The 19,523-nt window shown below is 40.3% G+C and overlaps 1 protein-coding gene across 10 annotated transcripts in view; it reads right to left on the bottom strand.

Annotated features, from left to right (window-relative positions):
• Positions 1-4,269: 4,269 nt before the first annotated feature.
• AHI1 (Abelson helper integration site 1) overlaps positions 4,270-19,523 on the bottom strand; it is a 165,200-nt gene continuing 149,946 nt past the window's right edge. For 5 of the 10 annotated variants that reach the window (XM_039529237.1, XM_039529235.1, XM_039529238.1 and 2 more), the window contains 2 exons: positions 12,706-12,785; positions 4,272-5,610 (listed from right to left, as the gene is read on the bottom strand). In XM_039529237.1, coding sequence (XP_039385171.1) covers positions 5,397-5,610; positions 12,706-12,785 — 294 coding nt within the window. In that variant the 3' untranslated portion in view covers positions 4,272-5,396. Of the gene's footprint in view, positions 5,611-12,289; positions 12,488-12,705; positions 12,786-19,523 lie in introns of those variants that run through there. The other 5 variants (XM_039529243.1, XM_039529244.1, XM_039529240.1 and 2 more) reach the window with 4 other exon arrangements.

Here is a 19,523-nt window from a genome sequence, read left to right as displayed (position 1 = left end):
TTTACAGCTGCTGCAGACTAGTTTATTATACTCTCTGCCTGTGCAGGAGATATAAGTGTAACAAGAATTTGATGTCTTCTCAGTGCATAGATTTTACTGATATTTCTTTTACCGGTGTGGAAACTTTTTTCCGCTAAAAGTGGCATCTGCAGTTTCTACTGAATATTCACATCTGAGCATTAGACAGGAATTGTAAAACTGGTTGGCCACAGCCGACCATAGTGCAAAGAGTATAGCGACAAAACATAGTCAGGTGGTTGGAGTTTGTTAGATGAAATACAAAGTAGCCATCCACATTTGTCAGAGCAAAATGAAAATGCAGCCTTTTGAACCTGAAGGATCGCAAAGTAACATTCTGAAAAGTTTTCCAGCCACGTGGAACCCTGCTCACACACTGACCCCCCCCGCTCTGATTTCAGTGGGGTTCTACTTGGGCACAGGGGGCTGCTCACACAGAGTAGCTTGCGTAATCAGGGGGTCATGTCAGGGACAGGGTTGTGGTACCACAGTGTCAGCAGCTACTGGCAGCGCCCATCTATGTTATGGCAGGTGCCTCTCCAGGCCCTGGAGCAGCCTAGGAGTGGGAGGGCACAAAGCCACCATAGCCCTCTTTCCCCCTGGGCTGAGAGTTCCATACTGCACCTCTTAGAGGCCCGGCCAGAATCTCCCTCTTCGTTTCTCAGGTTTAGTCTGAAGGACCCCAGTAAATAGCATGGAACTCAGCGTACACACCACAGAAGGACGAAGAGCTTGGTGGGATGATTAAAAGGTCTTAGCTCCTAAAGATTAAAAAAACATGACGGAAGCCACCAAAGCTCTGTTATAATGAGCCTTTCCACTCTCTTCTGTTCCTTCTTCTCAAGCTCCAGTTCCTAGTTGCTACATTCTCCTAAATCTGCCCCAGACAGCAGTTTTCTTCTCAAGCTGCTCATTTACCTCTTTCAAACCTCCTCTCCCTTTTATTCCTTACGCTCAGTAGTCCTGTTCCAAATGCACACATTGATACTTTTAAGCAATACAAACCTTTGAATTGATGCAGTATGTTTTTACAGGCACAGTTGCACATCCATAAATTATTTCCTCCAAAACATTCTGGGTAGTTTTAGGACAGAATGCTAAGCAAAAAATATGAAAGACCCGTAAATTAACCTTTCATCTCCTTTAACATTCAGCAAATACTTTTTTTTTTCCAACTTTCAGACTACTACAACTACTTTTTTAAAGACTGTACCATATGCATTGAAAGTGTGCCCACTTTGTTACTGATGTAACTTTTTCTGGCACTCTCGGTTACCCCTTCAATTGGAGAGAGTATGTATTTTATAAAATTAAAAGTTAGGATAAACTCTACATTGGACTTTAAGTCAATGGTGGAAAACTAGTTAAGCTGTTATATCAGCCTTGTGGAAAACTGAAACAGTTTAGTTGGGGATTCAGTTTAAAAATTATAGCTGCTTAGTTTTAAGCAGTTGGAGGCCATACACTTTTAAAAATATAATACTACAACTAGGACAGAGCTAATGTCTAACGACCATTGTACTTGGAGACGAAACTTTGAACAGGAACACACGCTAATGCAAAGGTAAGTATGAAACTGAAGTTCATATTAATTTCATAGATGCAAGAAAAGAATCATTTTTTAAAAAACTTGTTTACCAAACAAGTGTTTTTGCTTTAGCCTGTTCCCGCCTTAGATGAAGTATTTCCTATTCACCTTAGTAATTAGAGCAGAAAGATGTGGTAAATGAAGTGCCTCATTATCAAGTTTGCATCCACGGTCTCTGCAGAATGGCTACCATGCCGGCTATTTTTCATAGCTGTCTGCTTTTGCTTGTGTTGGACCATTGTTAACCCTAAATGATACTGACATTCAATTCTTCATCAGACAATTGGGTCCAGCCGGCAGATTTAGTTCACTAGTCAACAGAGACTTTCAATTGTCATGTTCTTCTGTGTTCTCATTAGCCCTTGTTTGACTGTGATCCATTGCCTATTGCCTTTTGAGTTAAGTGATGCTACAAATACACAACTTGTGTTTTATGATGTCCATTCCTTAAAGCATTAAGACAAAAAACAAATGCAAGCTGATGGTTATGGAGGAATACAAGGAAAACATGAGTTGTCTCTTCCTTTCCATTTTAATTGTTCACATTTGTGTATTGTTCAACATTTCTTTGCTGAACCGCAAATACATGTTACAGCTGGAGAAATGTATGAATCCAGAAAAAATAATACACTAGAACACCAAAACAACAAAACCACTATACTATCACTGGCCAGGTAGTTATAAACTTTTGTAATGTTTCATCTCTTTATATAGATTTCTACCTGCCTTGTTCCACCAGTGATTGCCATTGTCATTATTCCACTGACACTATTTGTGCCACTAGATCAAGGTTAAATTTGTGTTTCCTGTAGAAACCCCTCATGCAGGTATTTATAACTCTGACATTCTGGGCAGTAGCTTAGTGAACAAGGTCTCAGCTCACTCACATTTTGGGATGTTTAATGTTCAGCTCAAAAAAAAATAGGGAGGAGGAAATTTTTTTCAGATCATTTGTGCAGTATGCATACTGGAACCCCCCCCCCCAATTAAAATTTAGTCCCTCTAAATGTCTAGAAAGTTGCCACCAAGTGTGTGAAGTTCACCATTTTTAATAACTTTTTATGTGTGTGTGCTGCATTATCATGAAAAAGCCACCATGCTACACAAGGACACAAAGTTTCATTTCCAAAATTAGTTTACTAAACCATCCCCTTGCTACTACAAATTGACTTGCCAAATAGAAAACTTATTCTTCTATGGTTGTACGTATATTTAAAACATAATCTGAATGCCTGGGGGAAAAAAGCATTGCCATTTCTCAGACTTCAACACCACTGAAAAGAAAAATGAGATTTTTTAAATGAATGTATTAGCTACATTTCTAAACACTGGTAAAAACTACAAGTCCTTGATAGTATCTCCTAATATGTACTACTTTAAAAGATTAATAATAATCTTAATCTGAAACTCCTAATTTGGATATTGAAAATGGCTCAGAAGTGTTGTTTTGTTAAATGCAGATCTTTGTTCTTTCTCATTTCCTCTGAAGTAAATGCAGTTTGCTCTCACACTGCACTGAAGGAATACAAAGCAGTAAAAGAATCTAGCCTCCATGAGGCGGAGAGAAAAGGATAATGCAAATAAAGCCAGTGATTCTGTAATAATGAGAATAGTAACAAAACAGTTTTTTAAAGTCTGTTTTCAACTCCATACATTTTCACGTTGGGTCTTTTATTTGATTTCTCTGCTTAACTGTTATTTGGAACTGTGCCTTGGAAGACATGTCTTCTGCCTCTCCTCTCTCAATTTGGAAAGTGTGGCAAAGCAGCTCTGTTCAGCTTCAGAGCAGTGAACATAATTGGAGCCCTAGTTCGCAAGCATGAAAGGAGGCACTGTGCCTTTGATTAGAACTACCATTTCTCTCTGGTGTGTATCTGAAGTGTTATTTTTATCTTCAGCATCCACAATGCCAAATTAACATTTTACTAGGCTTTCCAAAGGAGCACCCAGCTCTTGGCTACTGCTCTGCTCGCCCTGACGTGTAGCCTGATGTCATGCTTTGCCCTTATCTTTAAATGTGACCGATGACATTTTAAAGTCATAAGATGCTGACGTTTTCCTTTCATAAAACATTAAAGCCCACATAGCTCACTGAAGTAGCAACTGGGCTGTATTTCAACAGCAGCTAGACAAGAAGCCAGGCTAAAATATTAAGCAGCTTCACTACACAGGAATAATATGCTTTTATAATATATGGCTAGGGAAACATACACATAGGAGTTCATTATCACCCCAGTGCACACATGTAACTGCTGTTTAGGATAATATGGGATTTGCATACACACACACCCACACACACATATACACACCCCCCCACACACATTGGGCAAACAGAGCCCTTAACAATGCCCCTGAATAAAGGATTTTTTCCAGGGGAGTTTTACCCAACAGAAACATGTTTACATATTTTTATGCCTGCAAAACATGTGCAGGGATGATACTAGAATATATGGCAACTAGTCCTTTGCATCTGGGTGCATTTCACACATCAGTGCCCAACATGGTTATTCTCACTTCTTTTTTTAATGGAATCAAGTGCCTTGTCTACTAAATAAGGGTTTTCTAATTTTATGTTATTTATTGCCTCAGAGGGGGAGGGGGAAGATTTTCCTAGCAGAGTAAAAATAAACTGGACGCCATCAGTCAGAAAAAAATACCAGCATTAACTGATGGAAAGTATTCATTTAATGTCAAATGTAAAATTATAGTATTGTAAGAAGTTATTGAAATAATTAATAATGGTTCACAACATAGTGCTATTAATTTCAAAAATAGATAAACTAAACTATAAAGGAAATAAATACTACACACAGCATAAAATAAACTACCCATTTTGATATGAAACGTTTCTTCAAAATAAAGTAAAATATATTTGGCAATGCTGCTCTGAGTGCAGCAAAAACTGAGTTTTACAAAGTTTTAGTGCACATTTATATATTTATAAAAAGCCTTCATTTTAAAAATCAATGTACCAAAAAGATGAATTTTCCAATCCTTACTCATGTTGGTGAGCTTTATTCACAAGTAGTTCCACTGAAGTCAATTTACTTGCATGAGTAGGTGTTCACCAATATAAACAAGGATTGCAAAATCTAGTCCAAAGTGAATACTCAACAACAGGAAGACATAAAAAGTGTATGTTTTCATGTAGACCTGTGTAAGATTCTTTCAGAGTGCTCACATGCTACATACAGAATATTGTCTGCCTTTTTACTTGCAAGAAAATCAAAATTGCTAACACAAAACCTTCTATCCTGGTCAAGCTTGTTTCATTTTGGGTCACAGAGTACTAACAACTTTGGACTTCACTCTACCACCTTTGCTCATGCTCAAAAATGGCCTGGATCCAACGCCCATTGAAGTCAATGGGAATCTTTCCAACAGTAAAATTCTAGTCAGCATGAGAAAGGTATCAGAATCGGGATTTAGCTTATTTCAGAATGCACATGTAAATGCTGCTCTTGGGAAATATGAAAGTCAAACTTCAGGCTTGAACTGTCCAGGAGCCCAATCCTGTGAAGTGCTGGATACTCAAGTTTTGTTAACCTCAGTAAGAGCTGGAGGTGCCAGGTTCCTTGCAGAATTAGGTTCTATACCACATGGCATGTCTTGACAGGAGTATGGGGGAATTTTGTGGGTTTGTCTATGTTTAATGTTTTGGTTTTCAATGTTTTTTTTTATCCTGAAAGTGAGATCATCATTTCAGCATAAATCCCATTCAAATCCATTTTTTTTGCATATAATATTCTGAATGCAACACCTCTATCTGGAGTTAAATGATGACTACACTTCAACTGTCAGGCTCAAAGGCAACATTTGTCTTTCCACTTGCACTTGAGTTTTTCGCTGCTTTTTTCTTCTTCTTCAGTTCTAACCCATGTGTTCTAGGTTTGTTTTCAACACTGTTAGTGGTAATTGATGATGCAGGGGTGTCAAGAGCCATTACATTTGGCGGATTTTCCATTGTTTCATTCTTCAGTATCCTTTTCTTCTTCTTTGTAACTCTATTGGGGAGGGGGAGAGAAAGAGGATAAGAAACATACAGAATTAGCTAAAGTTTAGAGCTATTTCCACCCACAGCTGACATGCTAAAACAATTGTCTGCCTTTCCCCCTTGGGTATAGTGGTGAAACAGCTGTAAGTACTACTGTGCTACTGCAGAACCAAAACAGATAAAAGCACTAGATCCAAGTATGATGGTCTCTATTCCAAATCCTCTGGTTTACTTTGCAACATATGTTCTAACAGCCCTATTTGATGACAGCTGCCTATGATTTTTAAAACTAACTAGAGCCTTGAGTAATCAATAAGTTTAATTATTTAAAAAATGTCAAATTACCAACCCTCTGGCCCCCTCCAAAGAGCCATTACAGAATATTTTTCATCCTCCAACTTTGATTTCCACAATATTCCAGTCAAAGAGAGATTCATGGTTTATTTATTCATTCACCCACTCTTGGAAAATCATGCAAAGTGGAGTAACTCATTTGACCATTTAAAGTATCTGTACTAGGATGTATTTACAGAAATGCAAGCTGCTTTCATTTCCACTAATGGACTGGGCACTTCACATAAGCACCAAACACCATGAATCAAGCCAATTTCCTTATGTACCCTCCCCAACTGCTGCCACCCAATTATGGGTTGTGATGGCCATCTGGAGACCCCCAGGTGGAGCAGGAATCTGAGTGCATTATAGTGCTGCAACCCTCATCAAGGCAAAGTCATGGACCCTCTGTTCTGGGCAGAAGTTGATGTAACCTTACTTAAATAATGACTTAGTTTAGGCTGTAAGCTCTTTGGGTCAGGGTCCATCTCCTTGATCTGTGTTTGCATAGTGCTCAGCACTATGGGGTCTGGGTCCATGACCAGGGCTCCAAGTGCTAACACAGTACACATGAATAAATAATAAGCATGGATGACTGAAGTGCAAAGTACATAAAGAGCTTCATGGAGCTGCCCTGGAAGTTGCAAGGCAGAACAATAGTTGATGTTGGTGATACTGCTCTAGTGCAATAAGTTTTCATATGCAAGCCCTTCAAATGGTAGTCTTGCTAAAGAAATGAAGGTTATTCTCCTGTAAACAGAGTTCTTTTGAGATGAACTGTGCACATCCACATCCCTGGGATGTGCTGGCAGTGCAGCTCTGAGCACAAATGCTGACTTTTGTTTTAGCTTTCTGCCTTCACTGGGCGCCATGTATATGCTCCTGCCACCTACTGGTGGCTTGTGGGTGCTGAGCACTGCCCCCCCCCTTTTTTTTTTCAGTGGGTGCTTGAGCCCCAGAGCACCCACAGAGTTGGTGCCTATGACTCCAAGCACAAAATGTTCGACAGCAGTGCCTGCTGGAGCATCCTCACTGTTCCTGAACATTCTGGGCGGGAGGCTATAAAAAAGGAGCAAGGCACTCTGGTCGCTACAACTCTTTCCACCACCTCCTCCTTAAGTCCAAGATTACATTAGGACTTTGGGGAAAATAGGAAGGTAGGCAGGGACTGTGAACTTGCAGGGTCCGTCTTTAAGATCTTCAGTTCTAGGTGAGTGACCTTCATTTTTTCCTCTTCTTCTAGTGGCCTGTGTACATCTCCCACTCATGGAATAATTTGATAGGCAGTTCTGACATTCGAGGAAGGTGGCATGTGGAGTCCTAATTAAAAAATGACTGAAGTACCATTGTACCAAATTGAGCATCTCAATGGGAGGCTAGGTCTACTGCATAATGTTTTGTAAATATGTGTATAGAGTTCCATGTAGTATATCTTCACACTCCTGCAATTGAGAGGTGAAGTTGAAGCCACTGTGACCAACTGTTCATGAAACGGAATGACATCTTCTGATGGGGAAGATGCTGAAGCAACTTCTACGTTATCAGGAGAGGTCTCATCAGCAGGCTCTAGATGTGTGTCCTGGAATTCCATGGGTCCCATTAGTTCTTCCTCTGAAAGGGTTTCTGGGACTACTGATGGGAAGTGGTCCCTCTAGACCAGTGATGCAGATTGATATGGGAGCAGCAGATTCAATGTATGAAGCTTCCCCTTACCTCTAGGAGGGGACTGTCCCCTGTAAGGACAAGTGTGTCCACCGTCCTCATAACACTTAGGTGAGAACCAGTAAGTTCATCTGGCACAAGGAGGGAACTATCAGTCCTGCCAATATTTTGCTTCAGGTTTTCTATCATAGTACCCACTGGGGTAAGAGCATGGTCTGTATCTATGTGAACTATGTAGAGAATCTATGTAGCATTTGCCCTGATATGCTTTCTTGTGAACAGAAATGGTAATTTAACCTGTCTGTCACAATCTAATTCAATGTTAGATTGAGGATCTGATGTCTGTTGATGGCACCAAGGAGTCAGAACCAAGATCCAGAACTGATATGGTTGTTGCATTAGGGGTATGGCACTTCTATAGGCATTTGCACTATGCCATGGCCTTAACCTTTTGCCCAGGGTGTTTTCATAACTGATCTAAGGATCCAAGAGGGACTGGGAATGGTGCTTGGCCCTGCTAACAGGTGCCATATCTCGCACCATAATCTTATCTGGAACAGAGGTGCTGGATGTGAAGGAGTGCTCCCACTAGGACTGACTCTGCTAACACATACGGGATTCCATGTGTGTCTTGAACTGGGATCTGATGGCTTCGGATCCTTTGGTACTGAAGGTTTTGCTTTCACTCAAGGAGCAGAGAACAGTACCTTCAGCAGCACCTTGAGCTTTTTATTGCCTGAGGGGGTAGGGGCTGACACAGGCCTCTCTGCACTCACAGAGGTGGGTAGGGTTTGGCTGCTAGCGCCTCCAGAAGTACTAAGGCTTGGTGCTGGCTCTGACACTCTTTGTGAGCTCTTGGGATGAAGGTGCTGCAGACTGTGCACCATGCAGGAGAGCATTCCTTCCCCCAAGCAAGCCAGACACTTGGTATGGGCATCCAAAGTGGAAATACAGCACGACAAGAGGCACAACTCTTAAATCCTGGTCTCTTCCTCTTCAGATCTGCCACAGACACTTGAACTGAGGTGTCGGAACTAATAAAAACTAAAAAAAGAAATACTTTAAAGAAAGAAAACAAATAAGCTAAAATTTCTAATATTAATCCTAACTAAAAAAATCTAACTAAGGCACTGAGTCCTCAAAGAGGATGGATCAATCTGGAGAGGTTCTTTGTCTTTCTGCTGCTGTGTTTGGAAGGAACTGAGGTGGCTGGAATGCCATGACTCCTTTTTATATCCGCCTGCTCAGAATATTCAGGAACAATGAAGGCGGGGAGGAGGTGGGCATGAGCGCGCTCTGGAGGAAACTGTTCTGAAATGTTCCACTATCAGGAGCTGCACTCCAGCACATCCTATGAGTAGGAACGTGCATGGGCTAGCCGAAGAACAATTGGAAATGCATGAACGACATTATCCTTCCATGCTGTCTCAATAAGGTAGGCACTGCTGTCTTAAGAGATAATGAATCTTGGCATCCAGTTCAGATAATGTATTTTCAAGGATTCTGACCCACAGATCAATCTCCTGAATCCTGCCTGTGTTTTTATCTCTTATGACTGAACTCTTGTCTACGACGTGAATTTGTGTGTGGAATAACTTCTCAATCTCTTTTTTTGCAGCTATATTTACATACACAACTGGCTGCTTTCCTGTTTCTTTCAAGATGGCACAGGAGCTCGAGAAGAATGTTGTTTTAGGCTCAAAAGCAGCTCTCCCCCGGATGTTAGAAAAGGCAAAACATCAGGAAGAAAACTAAAGGTTTAAAAAACCCTAATGTGTCGCTGAGAAAGGAGCATTGTACAAAACTTGCCTGCCCATCTTTTGATTTAATCCCCTTCCCTTCTAAATTAGCTCCTTCCTGTCAAGGTGCAGCAGCAGACTTTGAGCTGGAGTGTCTCTCCCTCTCCTATCATCAGGTTCAAATGGCCTCAGCATCCTCAAAGCCTGAGAACTAACCCTCTCTGCAGCACTGCTGTCTGCCCAAACAGGACAGTAATGACATAGAATCATAGAACTGGAAGTGACTTTAAGAGGTCATCTAGTCCAGTCCCCTGCACTCAAGGCAGGACTAAGTATTATCTAGACCATCCCTGACAGGTGTTTGGTCCAACCTCTTCTTAAAAATCGCCAATGATGGAGATTCCACAACCTCCCTAGGCAATTTATTCCAGTGCTTAACCACACTGACAGTTAGGAAGTTTTTCCTAATGTCCAACCTGAACCGCCCTTGCTGCAATTTAAGCCCATTACTTCTTGTCCTATCCTCAGAGGTTAAGAATAACAATTTTCTCCCTCCTCCTTGTAACAACCTTTTATGTACTTGAAAACTGTTATGTCCCCACTCAGTCTTCTCTTCTCCAAACTAAACAAACCCAATTTTTTCAATCTTCCCTCATAGGTCACGTTTTTGAGACCTTTAATCTTTTTTGTTGCTCTTCTCTGGACTTTCTCCAGTTTGCCCACATCTTTCCTGAAATGTGGTGCTCAGAACTGGACACAATACTCCAGTTGAGGCCTAATCAGTGTGGAGTAGAGTGGAAGAATTACTTCTCATGTCTTGCTTACAATACTTCTGCTAATACATCCCAGAATGATGTTTGCTTTTTTTGGAACAGTGTTACACTGTTGACTCATATTTAGCTTGTGATCCACTATGACCCCCAGATCCCTTTCTGAAGTACTCCTTCCTAGGCAGTTATTTTCCATTTTGTATGTGTGCAACTGATTGTTCCTTCCTAAGTGGAGTACTCTGCATCTGTCCTTATTGAATTTCATCCTATTTACTTCAGACAATTTCTCCAGTTTGTCCAGATCATTTTGAAATTTTATCCTATCCTCCAAAGCACTTACAACCCTTCCCAGCTTGGTATCGTTCGCAAACTTTATAAGTGTACTCTCTATGTCATTATCTAAATCATTGATGAAGATATTGAACAGAACTGGCCCCAGAACCAAACCCTGTGGGACCCCACTTGTTATGCCCTTCCAGCATGACTATGAACCACTGATAACTACTCTCTGGGAACGATTTTCCAACCAGTTATGCACACACCTTATAGTAGTTCCATCTAGGTTGTATTTCCCTAGTTTGTTTATGAGAAGGTCATGCGAGACAGTATCAAAAGCCTTACTAAAGTCAAGATATACCACATCTACCGCTTTCCTACTATCCACAAGGCTTGTTACTCTGTAACAGAAACCTATCAGGTTGATTTGACATGATTTGTTCTTGACAAATTTATGCTGACTGTTATTTATCATCTTATTATCGTCTAGGTGTTTGCAAATTGATTTCTTAATTATCTGCTCCATTATCTTTCCGGGTACAGAAGTTAAGCTGACAGGTCTGTATTTCCCTTTTTATAGATGGGCACTATATTTCCCCATTTCCAATCATCTAGAATGTCTCCCATCTTCCATGCGTTTTCAAAGATAATTGCTAATGGCTCAGATATCTCCTCAATCAGCTCCTCGAGTATTCTAGGATGCATTTCATCAGGCCCTGGTGATTTGAAGACATCTAACTTGTCTAATTTTTGACTTGTTCTTTCCCTATTTGAGATTCTGATCCTACCTCATTTTCACTGGCATTCACTACGTTAGACGTCCAATCACCACCAACATTCGTGGTGAAAACAGAAACAAAAGTCATTAAGCACCTTTGCCATTTCCACATTTTCTGTTATTGTCTTTCCCCCCTGTTGAGTAGCATGCCCTTCAGTCCCTCTCATGTTTGGAGTGGCATCTCTGTGACACTCCTACTCCCTGCTGCACAGGAAGAGAGACTGCTAGAATTTAAATTCCGATGACTCAGGCATCCAACATCTTTCTGAACTTCAGTTGAACAGTTTCTTAGGCTCTTTATTTCCCTCATATGATCCAGCATCTGAACCAGATTGCTAATGTGACCTACTCTCTTGATGTGTTTATTTCTCACTTAAATGAACATTTTATACCTAGTAATGCCCCCCAAACCCTGAATTAGATCATATTCTTTTTGAATTCCTATTTTATAAATCCCTGGTCCTACACTAGTTTGAAGAACTAAAAAAAAACAAACCACCTTTGCTGAAGTTTTAACTATGCAGTCCTGTGGTCCGAGTCCTGTCTTTAAAAAAATGTATCAAGTTTGTGTGTACTCCTACTAAACCATGCATTTTCTTCTTGAACACAATCCTGTTAATACAATTATGCTCAAAATGTAACCTCATATTGTGTCACGGTGCAGTTTTACAGCCTCTTTTCTTATGGCACATGAGCATTAAGCAAACTTTCCCTTCACCATTTCTTTCTAAATCTAGACACAAAGATAGAGCCCTAGCAATGAGGGTTTTGAGACATGGTTAAAATTAGAGATATAAAACCATCTCTAACACTCAAGCATAGGTTATTATATGATCAGCTCTCCTTTTCAGTAGAAGGTTTGCATTTATGTATTGGCTAACAAAGTTAATGACAAGGAATGTAAGTATTTTCTAGGTATTCTTCAAAAATAAATGAATGAAAATATTTCAAATAATGGTTAGGATAACATGAAGATGACATGGAAAAACAAGTATTTAAGCATCCACATGGAAGATCTTGTGCAAAATGTTTAGATCTTATTTATTTCAAAGTTTCACACATTGTATAGCTACATATATATGTACACACACACACACTTAAAATACAAGAGTAATAATGAAAGATGCTGGCTTGTTTGTCTTCCTTACATGTGACAAACTCATTTAAATTTACATTAATTAATTCTTAGAAGGTGCAAAAAGTAGTTGGCAGCTCATAACAATATGGGTTAATCAAAAGAACTGAGGGATGTTTCATGGCAATCCTGCACCTCTGGATTACAGCTCAATTCCTTTACACTATACTCCTTACAGTATCTCTGTAACATACCTATGCAAAAAAGTACAACAAACCATTATTTCCTCTTCACTTTATTTTTCTTAAACACTTCTCTAGACCAATTATCCTAAATTTAACTTCTTTTTTTGCTGTCTCGCTTAAAAGAACAAAACAACCTCCCCCTCGCCCCCCCCTGGACAATATCTCAGTTTCCTAAGAGCAGTTGTAGAAATAACACTGCAAATTGCTTTCAATGATTTGTTGCTTACTGTGTCACAGGTGAGTCTATATCTGTGTCATGCTCTGAGATAAATTTCAGGTCCCCTGACTTGGTGATGACTGCTGACATCTGCAAAAGAAAACAAGCAGGAAGGTAGAAAGAAGAAAGACAATGAGGCTAACACATGTACATTGAAAAGCCACCAGCTTCCTGAATAAGGAGAGAATATACCCAGTCTGAAAAAAGAATGTCTATCAGCCATGAAGTGTTCACTCCTATGTGGTTAAAAACAAGGAAACAGCCCCCTAGTTTAACAACTCCTTGCAAACAAAGACAGTTTTCAGGTGTGTGGCAAAAACAACGGGTTATGATTCTTTGCTTGAATGAATCTTAAAATGCACATAGTCTGTAAGGGATTAAATTCATTTCAGCTATTGAATTAGTAACTAAAGAATGCTGAGGAGTCATCCCATCACAGCCGTAACTAGTGCAAAAGCTGCCTGCTTCACTTCATAGGGGTTTTGTTAACCGAGCCTTGCAGATTTTGTTCAAAGTGGTTCAAATCTCTTCAGGTTTGTTTGGAGGTTAGGGTTCGGACAGACTCAAAACTCAAAGTGAATCCATGCAAAATTCTCTAGTTTTCTATGAAACCAGTGAGTGTGAGCCCAGTTTGCACTTCACATCCATAATCCTCCTCTACTCTAATAGGACTGGGATGCTCCTTTACCACAAGAACTCCTCTTAGGAGTGGGCAGGAATGGCTCAATGTGGCTTGCAACTTCCTCCACCCAAGGTCTGAAGTCTTCCACGGCAGAGGACTCTACTGCCTGCTCTTAAAGGTAATAATTGGAGATATACCAATCTCCTAGAACTGGAAGGGACCTTGAAAGGTCATTGAGTCCAGCCCCCTGCCTTCACTAGCAGGACCAATTTTTGCCCCAGATCCCTAAGTGGCCCCCTCAAGGATTGAACTCACAACCCTTGGTTTAGCAGGCCAATGCTCAAACCACTGAGCTATCCCTCCCCACCTCCTCCTGGAGTCTTCACAGGTCTCTAATGGCCACTCTTTACTGTTGAATTTTCATGAAGGAGAGACGAGGCACAACTAGAAAGCCTGCTGCTTCACTCTCTCCCCAAATCTTACTCAGAAAAGGTGTCCTGGTATGCAACACATACATCTCACCATGCAGCACTTACTTCCACAACTGAAGTAATGAGCTTTAGGCTAAGCCTATACCTCAGCTCAGGCAGATGTACACCCGCTAGTTCTGATCAAGCTCATGTGCAAAAAACAGCAGCATGGTCATGGGCAGTAGCTTAGGCTAGCCACCTGAGTATGTACTGAGGATTTCAGATGGTACTTGAGCAGCTAGTTCGAGCTACTGCAGCCACACTGCTATTTTTAGCATGCTAGCTCAAACAGAGCTAGCACATGTACATCCACTGAGCTCTGAATTACCACGTTCAGCTGCAGTATAGATGTACACTTAGGGTAATTCCACATGACAATCAGAGGTGTGACTGAAGCTTGAGTAGGAATACCCTCACTAGCTTGAATCTAGCAGTGACAATGCACTGGCACAGGCTAGCAATGTGAATACATACCCAGGGTTCCAGACGGGGTTGTACACAGTGAAGCTAGTGTGGGTATGTTTACCTCAGCTGCAGCTGCACCTCTGTTTGCAGTTAGACACATTAAGGCCTAAGAAGCTCCACAGTGCCTTACATGGTTAGCTAAAAAAGACATGCAAAGGAGTTTGGGGCATCTTTTGTTCCATGCGTAACATCACAATGGTGGCAACAGGAAGCCTTCTTGTCTCTCTGCTGCAGGTTGACAGGGCTCTGCACCCTAGAAAAATCTTTCTGGGATGAGATGGGTGTGCCGAAAGACAACAGGCCTAATAGGCAAATCTCTGAAAATTGGATAGTGCTCTCCATGGAGATTTTCAGACACTGGAGCCTGAAGGAGGGCGAAGGGTTAAGTTGAAAACATGATATTTTCTAAAGCTAAGAAGTTTTTCCAGGTAGATTATGAGAAGCGTGGACTTAAAGTGAACTCATCCAATAAAACCTGGACCAAGCTTATGATTTTTTAACAAAACTAAGTTACGTTTTGAGTTCAAAATGAAACTAAGTAAATCCCATTCCATTGGGTTTTATTTTGGACATTTCAAACAACTCTAGTTCTTAAATTCATCCACCACACCCAGTGATTTACACTAGAGATGAACTTACCCAACTACTCTTATCTGCTTGTAAATCTCACATTTCACTCTCAACCCTCATCTCTCCAGGAAATAGCCAGGTGCCATTTTCTCTGACATTACTCTCTTTGAAATCCTCTCTCTAGAACTACCAATAGTATTGAGAGGGAAAAGGCCCTTCAGATCCTCCTGAGTGGGATCTGATGTAACTGTATTAGCGTTTGTATGGGCTAATAGGTGAGGTATATCATGGCCATGCCATCTCTAATTTAAACACATAAGAGAAAACAAATATTGCCTTCAAGGCAATATGATCTTATTATAAAGTACAGCTTAGGCTAACTTCACTATTATAAAATGAAATAATACTAATAATGCTTTACTCTTCAATAATTTCATAGAATTTAAGGCAAGAGGAAAACATTATATCACCCAGTCTGACCTATTGTATATGACAGGCCCTTAAATGTCATCCTGTAGTGAGCCTAATTACTAGTGTTCGGCTAAAGCATATCCTCTAGAAAAGGGATTCAGTCTTGATTTGAAGACATTAAGAAATGGAGAATCCACCTTCCCTTGGTAATTTGTTCCAATGGTTAATCACCCTCAGTATTAAAAATCTGTGCCTTATTTCTAATTTGAATTTGTCTGGCTTCTGCTCACCATTGGGTCTTGTTATGCCTTTCTCTACTAGATTGAAGAGTCCTTTTGTAGTTAATATTTTCTCCCCCTTCAGGTACTTATTCAATGTAGCCAAGTAACTTCTCAATCTTCTTTCTGATAAGCTAAGCAGATTGAGCTCCTTTAAGTCTCTCACTGTGAGGCATTTTCTCCAGCCCTTGAATCATCTTTGTGTCTCTTTTCTGCACCCTCACCAATTTTTCAAAATCCTTTTAAAATGTGGATACGAGAGCTGGATACAATAGTCTAGTATCAGTCTCACTAGTGCCATATACAGGGTTAAAATCACCTCCATACTCCTACTCTCTTGGTTATACATTCAAGGATCACACTAGCCCTTTTTGCCCCAGCATCGCACTGGAAACTCATGTCGAGTTGTTTGTCTTTTATGACTTCTAGATCCTGTTCAGAGTCACTGTTTTCCAAGATACAGTTCCCCACTCTATAGACCTGGCCTGCACTCCTTGTTCCTAGATGTGTACCTGCATGTGGCTGCATTAAAATACAGATAACTCTATGACTGTGCTGTCCTCACCATTATTTACCATTCTGCCAGTCTTTGTGTCATCCACAAGTTTTATCAGCAGGAATAATAAAGCTTTCCATCAATGATCTTAAAGTCCTACACAAACATTAATGAATTAAGCCTCACAACTCCCCAGTCAAGGATTATCATCCATATTCTGAAGCTGGGGAAACTGAGGCACAGATGTTAAATGACTGGCCTCACGGTAAGTCTGTGGCAGATCTCTGGGTCCCAGTCCTGGACTTTAATCAAACTACTAGATCATGCTTCCTATAACATTAATTAAAGCAAAGTAAACAGACATGTAAGCTCCTACTTCTATGTCTTGATTCTGCTCCCTCCATGTCAATGAGACTTTTACTACTGACTTAAATGGGAGCAGTATCAAGCCCCTAATGGCCAAGGAATTAATGTATGCACACTGCTAACAAGAGCCATGTTCAGACATGAGCTATCATCACACATGACCTGTGAAGAGGTTCTAACAGTTTCCTTGGCCAGTGGAGACAGGATCACAGCGTTAGAAAATACCATACCCAGCCACTGTATGAATGTGTAAGAGTACGGTTATGACAGAAAAAAATCTCTCTCTGTTAAATTCACACGTAAATCTACATTAACATAATATAAAATTTGGGACTGTACACAAAAGAAGGAAACATACTGTCACTGTCTGATAACGATATACAATGGAGTGCAACTATGAGTGATTACTACATTTTTCAATGTTCACACCCTCCTGCTGTTTATTTTTTCCTTTTTACACTCCCTTTTCTTGTAGTCAGAACTGGGCCAGGTCATTCTCTTGGAGTTTCTCACATGAAAGAAATTAAGGCTTTTCATCTTCCATATTTTCAAAAAAGGAAAATACAGACAACAATCTTTAATAACGGAATCTCTCTCCTAACTCTGTTAATACTGCAATCAAACATCTCACTTTACAAAACAGGAGAACCTGACTAACCTGCACTGCAGCAAAATGTGAACCTAGTCCAAAAACTGATTGTTGAGTTTTTCAGAATGAAACAGCCAAATAAGATTCTGCCAGAGTCACGACTCGTGTGGGTAATATCTAGTTCTCCATGAGACATGGGGCAACACCCCCATCACCTCCTGGTGGCTTCCTGAAATACTTTATAAATATATTTTAATTCTAATTAGCCTGCAATGCTGATGTCTCTTCCCCAAACTCAAAACTCTCTAGTATAAAACTTCACCAATCTACAATGGGCCTTTCCCCTGAGTGTTGATCAGTGATGTTCTATCATACTTCTGTCTGATACAGTATTCTTCATATTTTTAAAAATCACATTTTTGTTAAACTTAAAAGCTGTGTAATCTGCAAGCAAGTGGTCTTCCTGTTGTTCCTGGGGAATTAAAAGGGTTCTGTGCTGGTGAGGACTAGTTGATGATACAAAGAAAACAGATAAATCCTGTGATAGTAAAGATTATAATTATAGGATATGTAAATGCACTCATATACTCCCACTTGTCAGTGGAGTGATCCTGGATTTGTTTAATGTTTACAGAATCACAGAAATTCTAAATGGAGTGTAACACTAGAGCAATTCCTATTTTATAAAGGAAGTTATTGGCCATGCAGAGGAAACACATAATGAAAACTTGTCTAAGGAATAAGCTGTTTTTTAGTCTTCTTATAGAAATAAGGGGGAAAGCATCAATAATCAATTAAAGCCTATTCCTTATCACAGACAATTCCAATAAGATACTTTTAAGTTTTCTTCCAGAAATAATAGCCAACAGTATTAAGGTTGTAAAGTCAAATACTCAAAAGGTTAGGAAATGCTAGAATGAAGGCCTTAAATCCATCCCCTTGTGCAAATGCATTTGGGTAGTTTTTCATTACATGCTCATGTACTTTTTTTTTCCAACAGGACTCCTGCCTCATTCAGTGCACAGGCTGGGCAGTGCTCACTTAATAAGCAGCTATTCAACATTTTGTTTTATCTTCATTGTTCAGTATGTGGCCTGAGGCCTTATTGACTGCATATTATTCAAAGCCTGCTATGAAGTCAGAATGATTAATTTCCTAATTGGCTTTTCTATGGTTGTCATCACTATAGGATCCAAGTGCTTCATAAACACTAATTTATTCATCTTCACCAAACCCCTTGAGGTGAGATGGTGGTGTCCCCATTTTACAGATGGGCGCTGGGGCACAGGGAGATTGAAGCATCAGAAGTATCCATTAATTTTGGGTGTCCAATTTGAAATGTCTATGACCTAATTTTTCCAGAGATCTTACTGTTATATGGCACTTTATATATTCAAGCACAGCTCCCATTGACTTCAGTTGCAGCTGTGAGTGCTCAGCATTTCTGCAAATCAGACCCTCGAGGCTCAAGTCAGGCACCCAGAAAATGAGGAACATACATTGAGTGACCACCCGTTGGAAAGTTTGATTTAAGTGTCTTGCTTAGCATCACAAAAGGACTCTGACAGAGGCAGGGACAGAATCCAGTTCTCCCAGGGCAGCATTCAACTGCCTTAAGCATGAGACCATCTTTCTTCTTCCTGCAATATTCTGCCCCATTTGTTATACATCTTCCAACTTCAGAAATAAATGAATACATGGCCCACAGACAACATCCATCCTGTGCAGTAAATATGGCTGAAGTCATGTGGAAAAAATAGTAGAGACTAATAGACTGTAAGGCCAGAAGGGACTTTTGTGATTACCTAGTCTGACCTCCTGCACAGTGCAGGCCACAGAACCTCACCCATTCACTCTTGTAAGTTGATTAATCAACTTAATCAACGCGAGCTTATGACCCGCACTTACTGGGAATTCCTCGTTCATGTGGAATAATTGCAATCCCCGATCCCCATCACGAATGGGGTTCAACGAGGCCATGATTTAAAGACGTCAAGTTACAAAGAATCCACCATTTACTCTAGTTTAAACCTGAAAGTGACCCATGTCCCATGCTGCAGAAGGAGAAAAACAAACAAAAACAAAAACAAAAAACAGAGCCACTGCCAATCTGACCAGGGGAAAAATTCCTTCCCAACCCCAAATATGGTGATGAGTTGGACTTTGGGCATGTCAGCAAGACGTACTAGCCGGACACCTGGGAAAGAATTGTCTATTGTTACTTAGAGTCATCGCCATCTATTGTCCCATATTTGGCTGTTGGGGATATTTGTTACTAGCAGTAGCAGATCGGCCACCAGCCATTGTAGGCAGTGTCATCATATGATCCCTTCCATAAATTTATCAAGCTCAGTCTTGAAACCAGTTAGGTTTTTTGCCCTCACTGCTCCCCATGGAAGGCTGGTCCAGAACTTCCCTCCTCTGATGATTAGAAACCGCCATCTAATTTCAGGCCTAACTTTGCTAATGGTCAGTCTATATCCATTTTTTATTGTGCCGACCTTGGTGCTTAATTTAAATAACTCCTCTCCCTCCCTGGTATTTATCCCTTTGATGTATTT

This window comes from Mauremys reevesii, linkage group 3 (genome assembly GCF_016161935.1).
Source record: "Mauremys reevesii isolate NIE-2019 linkage group 3, ASM1616193v1, whole genome shotgun sequence".
NCBI lineage: Eukaryota > Metazoa > Chordata > Testudines > Geoemydidae > Mauremys > Mauremys reevesii.
This window is presented reverse-complemented; position numbering and strand designations above follow the sequence as displayed.